At 26.5% G+C, this 19,369-nt stretch overlaps 1 protein-coding gene across 1 annotated transcript; it reads right to left on the bottom strand.

Moving 5' to 3' along the window:
- Positions 1–9,647: 9,647 nt before the first annotated feature.
- LOC126657612 (probable N-acetyltransferase HLS1) lies at positions 9,648–11,907 on the bottom strand. The gene is made up of 3 exons (XM_050352320.2): positions 11,393–11,907; positions 11,094–11,275; positions 9,648–10,784 (listed from the first exon to the last, which is right to left on the bottom strand). Exons 1-3 carry the CDS (start codon positions 11,570–11,572, stop codon positions 9,920–9,922), a joined length of 1,227 nt encoding a protein of 408 aa, XP_050208277.1. The 5' UTR covers positions 11,573–11,907; the 3' UTR covers positions 9,648–9,919.
- Between the last annotated feature and the right edge of the window lie 7,462 nt (positions 11,908–19,369).

Below are 19,369 nucleotides of genomic sequence, written 5' to 3'. Positions count from 1 at the left end.
GTGCCACAACAAAAATAATTAATAGCTAAAAAGATCTCCTTTAGTCATTGACTTGCATAGAAGACTAACAAAGATAAGAGAAGCATAGAGCCGACCAAATAATTGACTATAATTTTGTGTAACCTTATTTCCTTTTACCTAAACCACTCACTCACTAATCTTTTGAAGGTAAAGAAAAAAAGGAGTAACAAATTAAAAGTGATACTACACGTAGATATTTATATAGACTTTATGATCACCTCATATATAATGATATATTACGATTTTTATTAATTTTATTCACGGATGACGTAGTTCTTTAATAAACCAAGCTAACTGGTGTTTCAAAAAAATATATTAAAATAAAGTATTTCAACTTAATTCATAGATATAAGAAATGATAGGTAGAAATATAGATGAACAAGGCTACATTTCTTTTAGCAAAAAGAATTTAAATATATTGAAAGAAAGAATTTTACATGTCTAGCATACCTAGTTTGTATAAAATTTTCTCGACTTAAATGGCAATATGCCCCTTAAACTTGTAAGTAATGAGCAATTAACACATATATTAATTTTATGGGCAAATCAGTACACGAACTTGGTGATTATGAGAATTTGTCCCATTTTAGCAATTCGCCCCTTTAATTTGTAAGTTAATTATATCTTAAATTGGCAATTTGCCCCCTAAACTTGTAAGTTAATTTGTCAAAATGGGCTAATTGCCTATAATCACCAAGTTCGTGTACTGATTTGCCCACAAAGTTAATATATGTGTTAATTGCCCATTGCTTACAAGTTGAAGGGACAAATTGCTACTTAAGTCAAATTTTCTCAATAGGCATGCGTATAATATAATAATAGAAAAATTATATTTCAAACTGAAAGTTTCAAATTGGATTCGGAAGTTAATATAATCATTTAGGGAGTGTTTGTTTTAACTTTTCAGTGGGGTTTTTATCTTTTATTTTTCAAAAAAATTCACTTAAACATAAAAATGAGAAAATTTGAATAGTTGTTTGTAGCTTTTTAAGCCTTTAACAGTTGCTATTGTAAAAAATTTAATTTGAAATTTTTTTGCCAACAGTTGATAGCTGTTTTAATATTATTAATTATTTAGATAAAACTATCTTTGCTAAAATTTATTATTTTATAGTATATAAAATCATTTTAATTATTTCTAGATAATACAAATTAGCTTAGTTATATTATAACAGTTATAATCAAATAATTTTTTAAATTAATTATAATTTTTTTAAAATATTTTATATTTAAATAAGATGTTATTTCTTATGAAAAATAATTTTTATAATTTATTTAATATAACAAAATAAAAAAAATTATTATTGCCCTTTAAGGTCATTTAACATATCAGCAACAATAGTTGATTATATTTCATCAAACAACTATTGTCTATCAGCTAACAGCTATCAACTACCAGCTAACAGTAACCAGTTATAAGAAATAATTAAATCAAACGGGCCTTTATAGACTTGGATATATGCTCTGATTCTGATTGCCTTTAGATTTTTGATTTTTTTTAAAGATATATTTATATTGAAGCCAAAACTATAAAGATGTTAAGTTTAAATTATCAAAAGCAGACATGAACTAAATAATCACTTATCATTCTTTTTTTGTCATAGGCTAGATTTTCCATTAAAAATAATGAAAATACATAGATGAACGTTTTGTCAACATATTTGAGTGAAATATTTTATAAAATGATAAGAACTACAAAGACTGTCATCGTTAAGAGCTTATCAAATTACAAAATGGATCACTCAATATATATATATGGTTCAAACATTAAAAGTACAATTTTAAAACCGCTCCATTCTTAAAACCCAAGTTTTTCAAGTCTCAACCTCAACGTGAATCCAAAAAATAAATCTAATAAAACACATGTTCATACATCAAATAACATATTGTTAAAAAACACCACAAATTTTTTTAAAATTTTTATTTTTAAAGTTGAGGATTTAAATCTGATCAAAAAAAATTTAATTTTCTTGATCCGAGTAAATATCTTTCAAACCGACTCGAGATTTTTTTAAAAAATTACTAGTTAAAATTAAAAGGTGATTTCTAGCCAATGAAACCACTTTCTTCAAACTATAGTTTATCAACCATCTAACATAAAAATTCCTCCAAATAAGTAATATTATTGATCAATAACTAAATAAGAAACATATAAAAAAGTAAAGCTTAAAGGATGGAAGACGTGGTTTTTTTGCTAAAGGCTAATAGCATCTCTAAAAAACTCTCTAAAATTGTCAAACTTTGTAGTTTAAAGAGTTTGACAATAAAATGAGAGTCCAATGAACTCTTTATTCTTTAAATTTAGAATAGAGAGTGAAAATGGCTCTCTAAATGTGGAGAGCTATTTTCACTCTCTATTTTATATTTTAAGAGATAAAATTTTAAAATGTAATATTTTTTTATTTTTAACAACTCAATAAATTAATTAATTTAAAATAAAAATAAATTATATTATTAATATTTAATATTTATATTATTTTTATAAAAATAAACTAAAATAAAAATTATATTAAAAAACTATTAAATTAAAATTATTAATATTTATTTTTTTATTATTATTCATAAAAGTAAAATAAAATAAAAAATTAGATTAAAGAGGTCATTGGAGTAAAATTAAAATTAGCACTCTTTATTTTAAAGATTCTTTTTATTTTTCAAAAAATGTTTTTTAATATAAAAAGTATTGTTAGAGATGCTCTAAAAACTCTTCTTCAAAAATACAATTTTTGATTTATATTTTTTTGGAGAGGATACATTTTTTTTTTGAGAGAGCAATTTTGTTACCAATCACGTCCAATTTTAAGTGATCGCTTATCATTCAATCCGGACTAAAAATAATTCTAATTCTGCAACTGACTGGATTCTTCCCTCTCTACTTTTAATATAAAAAAAAAGTGACAGTACATTGCATAACATAACCCATTAACATTAACTATTAAGCTTTTATCTTAATCATTGTTTTTTGTGTGGAAAATACTCTTTTTAGGGACATATCTTTTCCCTAAAAACATAATAATTGGACTTAAGTGTCACATTCTATACCTAAATATGTTAATTTAACCCACATTAACATTTTATTTAACATTTAATGATAGAGACAACCCTAGTCAAGACTTGCCTTGCACTTACTTAGCGCAATACATACAAAACTTTATGCCCATATTATTATTAGATTAATCAATCTTGTCCCTATTTTAAACTTTTTAAATATTTGTTTCTTTGTATTATTGCTAACATAGACAAATATTTAAAATAATAAGACAACATTAGTAAAGATCTTTACATTGGCAATCTCTTTCAATTTATAAATTGTTAAAGTTGCAAAAAAAAAAAGCTACCAGAATTGAGGGAAAACTTTTAATTAATACTTGATAAAAACCGAAATATTATCGAGTCCGATGAGATACGCCCACCGATACGATCTTGAGACTCGTCGAAAAATCTGAATATAATTTAATACCGAAACTAAAAGAGATTCTAGAAGATCAATTTTTTAAAAAGAACAGTAAACACATTCCTATTAGCAATCATATTCCTAAATAGATTTACATGTCAAATAGAAATTTTTTTTCTATTTGAATTCTTATGCTAAATAGAAATCTCTTTCCTACTTAGAGGCTATAATGTATTCTCTCACTACCAATATATAATGAGTTTGAGGTATGCCTAAAACAGATAAATTTACAACAAATATAATTATTCTCCCTTAAAACTAAACTGACTTAAACATTGAAGAGCTAATCAGACATACTATTCGATCAGCCATCTACCGTTTTTTGCAAGTTGACTATAATGCAGTTACTGATGTATCTTCAGATACAAGTAAGCTGCCAAGTCAGCAATCTAAGTAGGAGAAGCTGATTGCTCATTTCCAGCTCATATACAGCTGTACTTCCAGCTCATATACAGCTGTACTCATGTGTTTCATGCTGATAGGTTGTTACTAACAGAGTTAGTTAGTTAGTCACAGAGCAGCAGTTATTTTAACAGTAGATTCCTTTTCTGTTAAGTCTGTTAGAAGGCGGTTATCTGCTTCTTCTATAAAAGCAGATTATGCTTCTCTTGTAATCTCTAATGATTAAAGATCAGAGTAATTTTGCGGAAGTATTCAGAAAACTAGTTTCATAGCTCTGATACCATGTTAAGATAAAGAAGAAGAAGAGTTGTTTTATTGATCTTTAATCATTAGAGATTACAAGAGAAGCATAATCTGCTTTTATAGAAGAAGCAGATAACCGCCTTCTAACAGACTTAACAGAAAAGGAATCTACTGTTAAAATAACTGCTGCTCTGTGACTAACTAACTAACTCTGTTAGTAACAACCTATCAGCATGAAACACATGAGTACAGCTGTATATGAGCTGGAAGTACAGCTGTATATGAGCTGGAAATGAGCAATCAGCTTCTCCTACTTAGATTGCTGACTTGGCAGCTTACTTGTATCTGAAGATACATCAGTAACTGCATTAGACTATGAGTCGAGATGTCCGGATCCATCAATACTTAATAGCTTATAGCTAGTTCATTGTATCGATTTCATTTTCATGAGGAAGATACTGAAAATTTACTATAATTGACACTTGTATGCAAGGATAGAGTTAGAAATTAAAAAAAGAAAAGGACGGAATTTTTTATTTATAGATAAAAGACGAAAAATTATTTTATATTATTAATGACAGGATATATATTTTAATGAGTTATTTAATTATAACTATTTAGTAATTAAAAATAGATGACAGATTGAATTAATACTAAAATAAAAATGTCTCTCATAATTTAAAGAATGATTTTGTAGTTATTAATATATTTTTATATAATAAGAATTAATGACCAACACTTGAGAATGTAATTTTTTATATAGGATATGTACAAGATAATTTTCTTATAATTTTTAAAGGGCAGGAAAACAAATTACTAAAAGAATGGGTGAATGAGACAAAATGATATTTTATTGGCTAATGAATTATTTAGTAATTCATATAAAATAAATATTATCAATTTTAAAAATAGAATCACTATTATCTTTGAATAAACCAAATATAAGTATAAAAATTTATAAAAAAAATGGACCAAACAACACTATGAAAATATATAATCAATAATCCAATTCTAATTTTGTGTTGATTCTTTCAATTAATAATATTAAAATAATTAGTAATCGAGCTCCCCTCCAAAATATAAAGAGTCGTTTACAAATTACAAACATTTCTTTTAATAAGAACTTCAATCTCTCATCTGAAGACAAATTAAAAGAAAATACCAGTGAAATTTAGTATAAAGTATTAACATTCTACTAAAACATAGGTGTCTTCTAATTTTTTTGGCCAAATGCTTTAAAATGGCCAAACCTTTTATAAAAGTTTCACAAAAGTCCTGACCTTTCAATTTTGTCGATTTTGGCCAAAAACTGATTATTTGGTTTCAATTGTGGCCAACTCTCAGATTGATTTCAATTTGCCTATGTGGCGCCTATGTGACGCCTATGTGACATGCCAAATATTGAAAGGTCAGGACGTTTGTGAAACCAAATAATCCATTTTTAGCCAAAATCGACAAAATTGAAAGTTCAGGACTTTTGTGAAACCAAATAATCAGTTTTTGGCCAAAATCGACAAAATTGAAAGGTCAGGACTTTTGTGAAACTTTTGTGAAAGGTTTGGCCTTTTTACAACATTTGGCCAATTTTTTTTGTATTTTTATAAAGTAAAAATTGTTTTATGCACTTAGTAATGTTAATGAATACTATAATTATATAGATAAAGTGTACTAAAAATAAAATGAATATAAATTCCTTAAATATAATAATAAGAAAAAAGTAGATTATAAGGAAATATATATATACATGAGGAAAGAATACATTTTTTTTTTTGATAAATGATAAGTTTTTGATAATTAGGGTGGGAGAGCGCTTGTGAGAGGAATCGAACCCACGACCTAGCAGATTACTGTCTAACGGATGTAACATTTGAATTACAGTTCATTGGATACATATTTTTATATAAAAAACAAAAAAAATATAATTTAATTTGCATTATTTACTTTTAAATTTCAATAACTCGTAAATTTTTTGACATGTCTGGTATCTTAACAAAATTAAGCAAAAAATAATAATTCAAATTTTTTTTATTAAATAACTTTATTTAATTTGTTTAGTAATGATATAAATAGATTTATGCTATTTTCTTAAAATTTCAAAACTTTATTTTGATAACAATTAGTGTAACAAGCTTAAAAAAAATTAAAATTATTTTATCTCTACTTTGTTTGGATACCAATTTTATCATTTATCATCAAAAAAATAATTTATCATAAACATGAATTTAAATTGTGGAAGAATTACAGTTATTAGTCATAAAAGTTTTTGTATGTATATATGGAATGATGAGGTGTACTGTTACGGTTACCAGTAACAGACAATAGACAATCACAAAGGCATTGCGATTCCGTTGCCCAAAATAATTGGTCAGTTGCTCCGTTAAAGTAACAGCGACAACAAAATTAGAGTCAATATCCACTTTTGGATAAAACAGTTACCATTCTCCAGGCACCTCCGGTTGGCTTTCTTTACTTTCTCTTTTTGCTTTTATTTTCTATTTTAGTCGGACACACATAATTATTAAAATACTAATATTAATTTATATTATTAATAACTAAATAATTTATTTTATAAAAAACTAATAATCATTTAAATATCTGAGCTAATAATAAAGTTTGAAAGAATTTACAAGTGTTAAAATATAGTAATTCTTTATGACTATGACAAAAAGTTTTTTTTTCAACGTCCAAACTTTCAAGTTAATAAGTTTTTATATAATTACAAATAAATAATAAAAATTAACTCACCTAGCTTAATAATTTGGAGATTAAAACATGTAATTTTTTTGAAATTTTAAAAAAAACATGTAATTTAATAGGATATTTGTACCAAATCTTTTTCAGTTTTCTTATCACTTATGTCTTTCAATATTTTTTTTAAAGTTTGTAACAATTGAAAATCTTAATTCTAATAGTATCGCACTAAAACTTTATATCATAAGTTTCATTTCTTTTCTCGTTAATTTTTGATGATGTGACTATAAAATGTATGTTTACGTAAATAAGAAAAACATCATATAATCACCATATTGTTCGCATTATAAGCATCCCATCGATCGATCGATGCTAGAACCGGTTCTATTCCAAGAAATTAGGGGTTTAGTATTATTTTCACTTAGCAGTCACATTAAATTTTGATTTGAATCAATCTAATTGTCATGATCCTTATGATGATTTTTCTATAAAAATGCAAAAATCCCGTGCTTCCTTTTTCACTGGTTGGTGAGTCATTGACTTAGTACCATCACAGGCGTTTATGACGTGCATAACCAGTTTCACCTTTTATTTTTGAACGGTTTCGGTTGTTTTTTTCTTTTTTCATCTTTAACAGCAGTTAATTTGATAAGCCTATATTCAAGGAGCAATTTTGTACTTTTCCCAATTTTTAATCGAGAAAAAACTGCTCAAATAATCTTAAGAAAAAGTTTATAATTGTCGTATTAGTACTTTTAATTAACTCCATTTAGTAAATAACTAAATTATTTAATTATTTAATGTGACTAATTTTATAAAAAAAATTAAAATATATATTAAAACTTTCTATTAATAATATCAATGAGTACAATTTGTAATGGATAAATGAATTTATAATTTGAAAGGTAATTATCAAGAACCTATCAATGCAAAAAAGAAAAATGAAAGAGATGTTGGAGTGACAGATTTTCTTAACCTAGTTTTTTAATTTTTAGATGCTAAATTTCATTTTGTACACTATAAATGTTTTTTGGTGGCTCATTCGGTGGTTAGATAAACCTTTATTGATGGCTGTATTTGCTAAATTATTAGTATTCTCTCGGTCACAATCATTGAGGAGTCATTATTTCTTATATCTCACATTTTATTTAATGAATTTAGCCTTTTTTGATAACATTTTGATACCGTAATTTCAGTTCTTTCGATATATATATATATATATATATATATATATATATATATATATATATATATATAATTAAATTTATTTACAAATAAATACCACAAATATATTTGAAGCAAAAATTCCATAAATTTAATGCAGAAAATGACTGTGGATAGAATTTTTCTGTACCCGAAAAAATATGTGTCTACAATATATTACTTTTAGTTATATTTTTTTATATTTAACTTATTAGACATTTTCCGAATTTTTTTCACTTTTTGTTTAAATAAAAAATTTAATAAAACTTCATCAAATTTATGCTTAAACTAGTGATACATATGGATATTATGTTCAATATTAATAGTTTAATATTGAAAATTTCCTTTTCAATCTTATATTTTTAAGAAAAACCTAAAAAAATCACCAAGCCTTCCCATGAAAAATATTTAAGCTAAAGGGTATCCTTTAATTCTCCAAATAACACAAACCAAATGGCTAGAAAAACTAATTCAAGGGAAGAAAAAAAGTGGGTATATAAATGACGAGACTAGTAATGTTCTTTTATAGAATTAGGAGTTACAAATTGAGGTTAAAAAGAAGATAAATAATTTTCGGTTATATCTAAATTGATTAGGTTACAAAAGTGTCACAATCTTTAGAACCCTCCTAAATGGTCCATATAGTTCTAAACTAAAGCCACCAAAATGAAAGGGGGATAAGAAATATAAAGAGAATATCGAAAGAAAAGGGTCCATATTGAGAGGAAAGGACAAAAATCAAATATATTTTATACCGATCGTCGGATTCATAAATTTTTTATAAGATGAACAAAAATAAAAACTAATTTATATTTTATTACTATAATTTTATAAAGTTAAACAAAATAATTTTTTAAAATGAGTATAATTATATTCTTAAATCTTATGTTAATTTTTGTGTTTGAAAATTAATTTTATAAATTGAATAATTATTCATTATGCCAATTTCCACTATCTACTCTCAATGCTAACACACAGCAGCAAAAAGCCAAATCTCCCGTCAATTTCAACTAAATATTTGTAAAAGCAAAAGAATCCCTCCACCAAAGTTTCATCCACTAAAAAGTTGTCCATTATGACTATATTTTATTTAAATTTTGTGATCTTATTAATAAGATATATTTGGACAATTGGTATACACCTTTGCCTTACATTAAAGGACATTTTGTGGTCAAAATTTGCTAAAGGGTAGACTATATTTAAGGGTTTGATGATGTCCGTTAACCCTAATTGGAAAGATACTACAACTTAACCCTCAAGGAATTAAAGATATAGAGTATATATGTGTATTGTTTATTAATGTAATAAAAAAAAAGGTATGATTAATGACGTGGATACAAAAAGATTTTATTCTTTTTGTTCAAGTAAAAATAGGGTCCTAGTCTTTATAAAAATTTATTGCATGAAATACTCATCAACTTTTAGGAGATGTTAAGAAATAGAAGGATGTTTTAATTCATATTGATTGATTTATGTTGAATCACCAGTGATTTTTACAATTTTAAAATAATTTATTTATATAAAATCAGTCTAAATAAAAATATTATTCCATAATCATTTCCAGATATTCCTCTTTAATTATCATCAATATTAAAAGTCCTTAGGAATATATAAAAAATAAATTGAGGCTGCATTTGGCTGAAATAGGATCTATTAAAGCGATATTCATATATACAAAAGAAAAACTAAGAACAAAAAACTTAGATATTAATAAAAGTGGGATATTCTTCCATTATACAACAAAAAACCCCATATATTCTAATTCCTTCTTTTTTACCCCCCAAATCTTCCAAATTAAAGAGAGGAAAAACACTTCTAAAAACCACTAAAAAAAATAATTAACCCAAAAAAACCCTTTTTTTCCCTTGCCTTTTGTCTTTACTCTAATGGAAACTACATGTCGTTTTAGAACTCTCTAGGGTCAACAAAAATAGACACTCCAGGCGGTGATTTAGTCCAGTCACCAACTGACCCGTCACTGTAGTCTTCCCCGAGTCTTTTAATGCACCACAAATCCTCAGCGCACGATAGCATTTTCCAGTGTGGAATTCCTAACTTAAGCGGTTCGCGACTTGACACCTCTGTAGCCACGACACCACACCCACGCTCCTTTGCTAAATTATGCGCGTGAGCACAAAGCGCTTTCACCATTTTAATCGTGTGTGGGCCTTCACCTCCAAGACCGTACAAGAAATGCAACCCAAATGGCCTAAACAGCTCCGGAACTGACGGTAATCTCAAAAACGGCAACGCTTTGTCGACAATTCTAGTCGTTTTAGCAAAAGTTTTTTTCACCCGCGACGCGCCACGAACTTCAAGTCTAAACACATCCTTACAGTTCCACACACTAAGCACAGCCCAAGACTCCGGCGGGTCGGATATAAACTTATCAAACCCGGGCCAAGAATCGTGTTCATAAGCGCCACGTGGCACAGCCAAGAAAGTGCCTAAAGTGAGCTTGTTATTGAGGACTGAGTCAATGTCACGAGGGAAGAACTCAGTGGTAGCAAAACGACGTCGGTAGAGCAATTCGGCGTCGTTCGGAGGGAGTTTAAAGACGGTGACTTTTCTTGAAACGGCAAGCCGGTGAGCGAAAACTGGGTTGACTAGTATAGCAGGAGTACGGAACTTTGAATAGCCGCATTTGTCGGTGAATAGCTTAACGGAAGCGTGGTTGTCGTTTTCAGTAGCTAAGTATGAATATTCAGCGCCGTTTTCCCGAAACCACTCTTCTAGTGAACGCACCAGTTTTAAACCTATTCCCATCCTCCTGCAAAACAATTAATTAATTAATTAATTAATGATATAAGTCCCAATTATTGGCAGTTAATAGTATTATTTAATCAAAGCTGTCATCTACCTTTAATTTTTAAAAATGTTAATAACGCCAAAAACGACGTCGTTGCATGGAATTTTAACTTTTTAAAAACAAGAAGCATACGAAAAGCCATTTTTTAAGCAATGATTATGATTCCATTATTAACTAAAGAATAAAAAAGAGTGATAATTTATAATGGGACCAATTTTAAGGATAGAAAAAGGCCAAAAATAAACAAATTTAGAAGTATAAAGTAGTTACCGATGAGAAGGAGAGACTCGAAGACCCAAAATATAAGCAACTTTGGTGTAAATGGGCAGAGATTTAGGATTATGATCAATAATAGTATTGTTTTTGACATGTCTTGACATCTTTTTGCCACATGTAACGGTTTTGATGCACCCTCTAATCATCCCCACTATCTCCTCACCCAACTCAGCCACCTATAATAAAATTATCATTCAACAAAAACATACTTATTAGAAACCAAAATGATACCCACATAACCATTTATTATTACAACAGAGACTTAAAAAAAATCACTAAAAATTTGTGTTTACCAGCATGAGAAAAGCAGGTGAGTTGCGAACTCGGCAAATTGGGTCACCTAAGAGGTCGGTGAAGAGCGAAAGCTTGCCGCTAGGACCAACTTCGCATCTTCTTTCTACTTGTTCGACACCAACTCGGTCTTGGCTCGGATTAAACTCTCGTACTACTATTGTTAATCTGTCTTCTTCCATAATAATCGTATTACTTAATCAAATATCAAGAACCCAAAATAATTGAAGCTTTTTTAGGTCAAGAAAACTGAAGCTATTTTGCTATTTCTTGATGGTGATGGAGGTTTATATATAGAGATAATAACGTGTGAAATAAGCAAGAAAAGGGTCTGCTGCAGAGGCTAGGCTACTGCTTTGAAATTAGTGAAATCAAGAAATGAAAAGATATCAAGAAAATGGAATTTTAAGTGAAGAAATATGAGAGGAAAGAAAATAATAAGAACGTTAAATATTTTTATTTTGTTCTTCTGCTTGGGTTAAGCAGTGAGCAGTTCATCATTGTAGAGGTATGAGGTGCTCTTATGGTGCCTATAAATACCTGATTTCAGGGCTTTATTTTTTTTTGATAAAAAAGAAAATAATAAAATTAGTCACTTTCTCTCACTATAATCCGTTCACTTGCCTTTTGTTTTGTTTTACTAATTTATTTAATTCAGTATGCTTTTTCAAGTCCCTGTCTTTTCTATATCTCTTCTGTTTGTCTAGGACTAGTAACCAAAATGCTACTAGTACTTATTTTTTTTATTATTATTATGGTAATAAAAATCTTCAAATGAATTCTTTTATATGGTTATCATCTGATGTTCGAAAATACTAGCTCGGTTATTTCGGACTAAAACGAACAAAAGTCATTAAAACGATAAACCTCTTCAAGAAGAATTCTTTTTTTGAAGTGTATAAGATGTATGTATGAATTTCTTTTTTAACTTGGCGCTGTTAGATTTTTATTTTATGATATCTGCTATGTTTGTTTTATTTAATTTTTAATAGATCGGATAATAAATTATTTTTGTTGATCATAATTTTTATAAATATAATATAATTTTAACTTTTATCAAAAAATTATTGATAAATAAATAATTATTTTACTTTTGAAATATAGGATTGTGAAATTAAATTTATCAAAAAAAGACCAAATAAATGAAATGAATTTTAATTGATCATAAAAGACCAAATAAATGTGAAGTTTTTCAAATAAAAATAAGAAAAAAGAGGGGGCCAGAAGAGCAAATGGCGGCTGTGGCTGCGCAGTCTATATTTCCACTAATTTGTGATTTTAATGATTAAATTGAATGGAAGGAGGCGTTCCCATCATGACCCCATTTGTAATCATTACATTTTTTACTCTTACCATCTTTGATCATATTATCAATGTTATTTCCTTTTTATGTTATGTTATGTTGATTCATTTCACATGTTATTGCATCACCATCATGCATAACAATACCTACCATTATATTGGGATTCACAATTTACTCATTTTTTTTATTTAATTTTCAAATTTCTTTTAGTTTGGTGTATAATTTAAAATTTAATTAAATAATTTGGGAGACTCTTTAAATTATTTTTCAAGGATAAAATATCAATGTCGAATATGAGGTCTTTAATTTGTTTATATTAATTATAATTTTATATAAAATTATAATTTTTTTAATCGCGTTCTTTAAAAAGTGTCTTTCTCCTCTGAAATAAATGTTCTAATTTGACTAATGCCCTAATTAAACAAAAACACATTCTTCTTTTTCTTTTCTTGTCAATTTTGGTTGTCGTGTCAACAAAAAGACACCGAATTTACATATCGGTGATTAGATTTGCAGAAAATAAAAGGTGGTGAATTTATATAGCATTTTTTAAAAGACATGATTAGAATAAAAAAACGTATAAAAATGACAATTTTATAGGAAATTAGCCGTAATTAAAATGAGTTGACTTAATTTTTGAAGAAAAATAAGCTATCTTATGCTAACTTATCTTTTTTGTTACAAAAATTAATTCTATCGTGTTTTTGCGCTATTGCATATTCGTATTTTTTCTATATCTTTTAATCATATATAACCAAATGTTATTACTATTATATTATATTTTTATACAAAAAAATAAAAAAATAAATATTTATTTTTGTATTACTATCTTTTTAAGTACGGCATATTTAAGATAATATCAGTCAATATAAATATATTTATTCTCGACTTTGATATTTATAATAATAGATTATGTTTATTCTATAAATAAACTTTTTTGAGATAAATTTTTAGGAGAAAGGACAGTTTTTTCTATTAATAATTTTGTTGGTGGCCAATGAGTTATAATTCAAATAATATAAATGTTAGGCAGCAAACTGTTAGGTTGTGGTTCGATTTTTTCCACAAGCGCTTCCACTCCGCAATTATAAAAAAGATAAAAGTTGTTGGTGATCATAGTTTTTTAATTAAATTGAAATTTGGAAATTGAGGAAGGCATAAAAATAACGGAAAAAGACAGAGAGGAAAGAAAAAAACGGATACGTGGACAACTCCCAGGAATTTCGGCCGTTGATTAATTAGTGGGCTGCAAAAGTGTCTTTTCACTTAAAAATCCAAACAGTGAAAATATCTAAACAAAAGTTTCTACTAATTTTATTTCCTTTTTTTAAAAGCAATCAAACAGTTAATTTGATCATTATTGACTGTGACAACCACCATAAATAGCATGCATTTCTCCGTCGGTGATCATGATCATCAATTATTATCTATCAGATCAACGGTTACGATTGATTTTCTCCACAAAGATTTTCTGTCTGTGGCCCGCCCCCATTTTTACCGTATGACGCAGCCCTATTATGAGTGATGTAGCTGAATCTACACCCTTCATTGTCTACATCGTCCTTTTTTTTCTCTGTTACAAATTCATTATTAGCATATGATGGAACTTCACACTGCAGTAAAAATTAATCTTGTCCTTTCTATATTTATATTAGGCCTAATTACTTAAAAAAACCCCACCTTATAACATTTTTTTATTTATACTCTCACCTACGAAAAAGTTCATTTCTACCCTTTTTTTGATTTTTCGTTTTCATCTATACCCTAAAATTAAATTTTTTGATAATTAAATTAATTAAAGGATGAAAACATTATAAATAATTAATAATATTAATGTTTAATTAGAATATAAGCTAAATATAAAGGATCATTTGGAATATTTTTTCAAATGAAAAGAGGTCAAATTAGCTCTTTAGGGTAGAGAAGAAAATGAAAAATCAAAAAAAGGGTACAAATGAATTTTTTCCTAAGTCAGGGTATAAATGAAAAAAATGTTATAAGGTGAGGTTTTTTAAGTAATTAGGCCTTTATATTATATCGAAAGTTATATTTAGATTTATAAAAGAGTTAATGTCAGAAAAATTCATCAACTTTACAATTTTTCTCAATTTGATCACGTTTTTTAAAAATTTTCATAAACATACACCAACTTTCATTTTTTTCCCAAATTCATATATGGTGTTGATGTGTCACTCATTCATTGATAAAAAATAACTTACACCTCAGCAAATTGCACCAACGAATGAGTGACATGTCAGCACCGTGTATGAATCTGGAAAAAAATGAAAGTTGGTGTATGTTTATGAGAAGTTTTAAAAAACGTGATTAAATTGAAAAAACATGTAAAATTGGTAAATTTTTGTGACATTATCTTTTTATAAAATTGGGATGAATTAATCTGTCAAATATTTTATAATTTTTTAATATATGACCCATCAATTTTATCATTTATATTAAATATATTTAAATAGTAAATAAAAAGATAAAAATTTCAAATTTAACCGTTTAAAGAATATTTATAATAAAATTAGTTTCTAATGAATATATTTTTTGAAAAGTAACTAATTAATTATATCAAAATTTGCTTAATATTGGTAAAATATTTTATTGTTATAGAAAATTAGTATATCTTTCAAATACAAATTAATTTGTTTATAATGTAAATAAGTTGACATGTTGATTTATATCCTATTTTTATAAATTATATCATCCATTTTTATTTATTTTTTAAATTTAATTGATTCAAAATATAAAATTATTAGACTAAAATATCACAAAAATCATTTGATAGATTTTTAATTGTTATGAATAATGAAAACTTGAGATAAACTCAGTCTATCACGTCATCCATAAACTAGTCAATCATATTATAATACGTCATTGAAATAGTCGCATTATGATAATTCTGATTGTTATTTTGTTACACCTTTTAGTAGTGATATTACGATAATATTATTATTTTAATGACGTGTTATAATATAATTGATTTAGTTTATATGATGTGATAGTGTTTAACAAAGAAATACAATGAGAGGCAATATCAGAGAAATAAAATAGACCCCTATTAGGATGTTTGGGAAGTAGCTTTGGAGCGTTTCCTTGGAAACTATAATTCCAAGAAATTTATTGTTAAATATGATTGAGTTTTTAATTAAGGGAAGCCAATGCGCCATCAATAATGGGGTTTATATCATTGATAATTAACTATTCTATCATTTGCATGCAATTGTACGTCATATATTTAGTTGTATTAGAGGGATTTGGTTGATAATACCTTTTTTAATAATTTATTTGAAATGTTTTTTAGTTCCTTCAGTTAAATATTAACCTTTACCGACCTTTGTATTAAACACGGCCCGGTGATGTGCACTAGACTAAGCAAACCAACAAAAATTATTCATTTTTTTGTCAATAAAAATTTGTCATAACAGTTTGGTTTGATTTGATTTTAAATTTTTAAAAATTAAAAAACTGATATAACCAAATTATATATATATACACATTTTTTTAACAAATGATTAAAATATACTATATACTATAAATTAACTTAAATTTAATATCTAATTTTTCTAATCTTTAAAATTTTTAAGAAAGAAAAATCATTATTGTATTTAATTGAACCAAAATTATACTTTTTTAATTCAATTTGATTTTAGTTTTCTTCAAAACTAAGGAATTTGATATGTTCACTGTCGAGCTAAATTGAACCGAGATGCACACTCCTAATTGTGTAAAACTTGCAATAGTAGATTATAATAATAAATGAGTACAATCACTATAGTTTTTGTGAAAGTGACCTATAAAATTAGTGATGAATTAAGAGAAGCCAATGACGAGTCACAGAAGTCAGCAATGAAGTTTCCTGAATTTGTCATATAAATTACTATTGTTTATTATTAGCTTATGTGTACCACACTTTTCATATAGTAGTACTAGACAAATTCATTATTTTGTACGTTGAAGAGAACATCAAATAAATAATATTAAATAAGCTCAAAGATAGTACTATTATTATAAGAAAATTATTAATGTCATATGAGCTATCAGCTGTGTTTTATGTTTCAACAAGCAGTTCTCAGAAAAATTAATAAAAACGTCAATTTAAAAAAAAAAGATAGATTTACTACTCGAGAGTTTACTTGCACTTAAAGTTATAACTTAAAAAAGGAGTAATTATTATAAAAATAAAATCTAATACAATTTTTTTTTAAAATCTAAATTACAATACGGAAAAGACGGATTGAAGTAATTATTCAAAATCTATAAGGGTCCCTCGTTGAAAAATCTATTTGGACTATTATTTGGAAGTTGTTATGTGATATTATTGGTTTGATTTTGACCCCTAACCAATGGGAAACTTGCAATTATTGTCCTAAGTAATATTTTTAATGTGCTTCTAATATAATATGAAAAAATATCCACTTGAAATGATAGATACGTAGCTATAAATATATTACTATTGTTTACTGCTTGATCAATTCCTAACCTCTTCAATTATTGAATAGCGTCTTTATTTTATATATTAAAGTTCAAAGAAATCAATACCACATTTTGAACTTAATTTAACTATCATTTTATTTGTAGCTAATTTCTCTTTAGTCCAAGAGAAAAAAACAAACAAAACACACTAAAATTCATCTCATTGATCTTAAATTTTTATTAATGAGATACGTAAGAGGAGTCTGCAATAACGGATCGAGATTACAAAATTAATATTTTATTGTACAAATAAATTAAGATATAAAAGTACTCATTTCATTGTTAATCTTAATTTCAACTTTTATTAAAACACCGGACAAGTTACTTAAGGTACTAGATATTTCATGTAGTCCTTGTCAATTTGTCTAACACATAAAATAGCTTATAGTACGTGCCAAAAAGGGGAAAATAAAACAGTCACGTATTGCATATTGACAAAGTTTTTCTAAAGTTAAAAAATACATGAAAGAAAATGATGATTACAATGAAAAAGATGAAGTGAAATGGATGTTGATGTTGATGATGACAATATAATAGCAACATTAATAGAAGAAAAAATGAATCTGTATATCCAAAATTATATTGTACTTGCTAAATATTCTAATTAAATTATAATGACAGTTTACTCCATGTCTCCATCAATCTATAAAAATAAAAAATGTAATTGATAAGAGTTAATTATATTTATATCCCTTAACTTATTTTGTAATAAGTTGGTCTATAATTAAAGAATAGCCCATAAATTTTTAAAAAATTATATATCCAATTTTGTCAATAAAAATAAGTTATTAATGCTTTTTGTTTATAATAAATTTTATGAATATTTTTCTCTAAAATATATCGAGTAATTTGTTATAAAAATAACTTATATTTTATTATATATCAGCTAACTTTTCGTCTTCTTTAGTTTAATTAGAATAAAATATGAAATTACTGGCACAATATATTAATTTTTTTATTTTGAATATATTTTATCAATTTCATTACATATAGTTATATATATAATAATTCATTCTGTCTAATATAAATAGAATGATTTGATGGATGATGATAAAATAATAGTAGGTAATTAATAATATGCAATTTGGGTGAACTAGAACCGATTTAAATAATGTAGAAATGATTGATATGGTCAAAATGGGGAAGCATATTTCTAAAAATATACCAAGTTAATGGAAAATATTGGGATTAGAATAAAGTGAGAATGAAATAAACAAAGTGATTAATAATGAGATTGATTCTTAAATCATCATTAAACAATCAATCAGATGCTTCAAGAGATGATACTAAGAATCCACAAACAATTTAACGATCATTTTATTCTTGTCTACATGATTGTCGAGGCTCCATCAATCTTGAGATTTTTTTGGAATCGATAAGAGATATTTGCGTTGATAATAAAAAAAAAGCCAAAATACTTGGATTTATTTGACTAACATAAAGCTGAAAAAATTCCTGGAGATGAGCTAATAATGTCTCCGATTGAAGATTTGGTTCAGAATCTTACTTATTTAAAAGTTAATATAGAACCTAGCTCTCATGACAGGGTGTTCAATGGTGTTGATAGCACTCACTAGTCTTTAGCGTATTTGTGTATCTACAAGGCAGATCAATTTTAATTTATTTTTTCATCCGCGTTTTCCTTTTAGCGGAAACGATATATTTAGATGTTTGAATTCTTTTGCTGATACTTTTTGATTGACATTTTCGAATCTTTTATCTTCCACTTCTTGTGGTATTGCTTAATAAATAATCATTTATCAAAAAGAAAAAAAAACCTAGCTAATCGATACACAAATTATACCCTACTCTTTCAAACATTTTGACCAAAAAGCGCTTCCTAATGATTTAAAAAGGCCTAATACTTTAAAACCCTCCAACTTTTTAGTCTCTTTTCGATCTTAACCTGACGTTGAAAACTAGTCAATTTTATCATATCTCGCACTTTATCGTTTCAATTTTACTCCAATTTTTTAATTTTTGTCAATTTTTTTACTTAAATGATGAAATCATTAAATTAACTATGTCTAAAGATAAAATTAAATTCAATTCCATTTAAAAAAATAAATAATTTTTTTATTTTTAAAAACTAACTAAAAACTATTGTCAGACTAAAACTAAATTATAAACACATACAATTAATATATGCTATATATGGAGAACGTCTTTACATGTTTTTCCAAATAAAAAAGACATC

This window comes from Mercurialis annua, linkage group LG7 (assembly GCF_937616625.2).
Source record: "Mercurialis annua linkage group LG7, ddMerAnnu1.2, whole genome shotgun sequence".
NCBI classification, from domain to species: Eukaryota; Viridiplantae; Streptophyta; class Magnoliopsida; order Malpighiales; family Euphorbiaceae; genus Mercurialis; species Mercurialis annua.
Note: the sequence above shows the minus strand (reverse complement) of the source record. Positions and strands in the feature narration are given on the sequence as shown.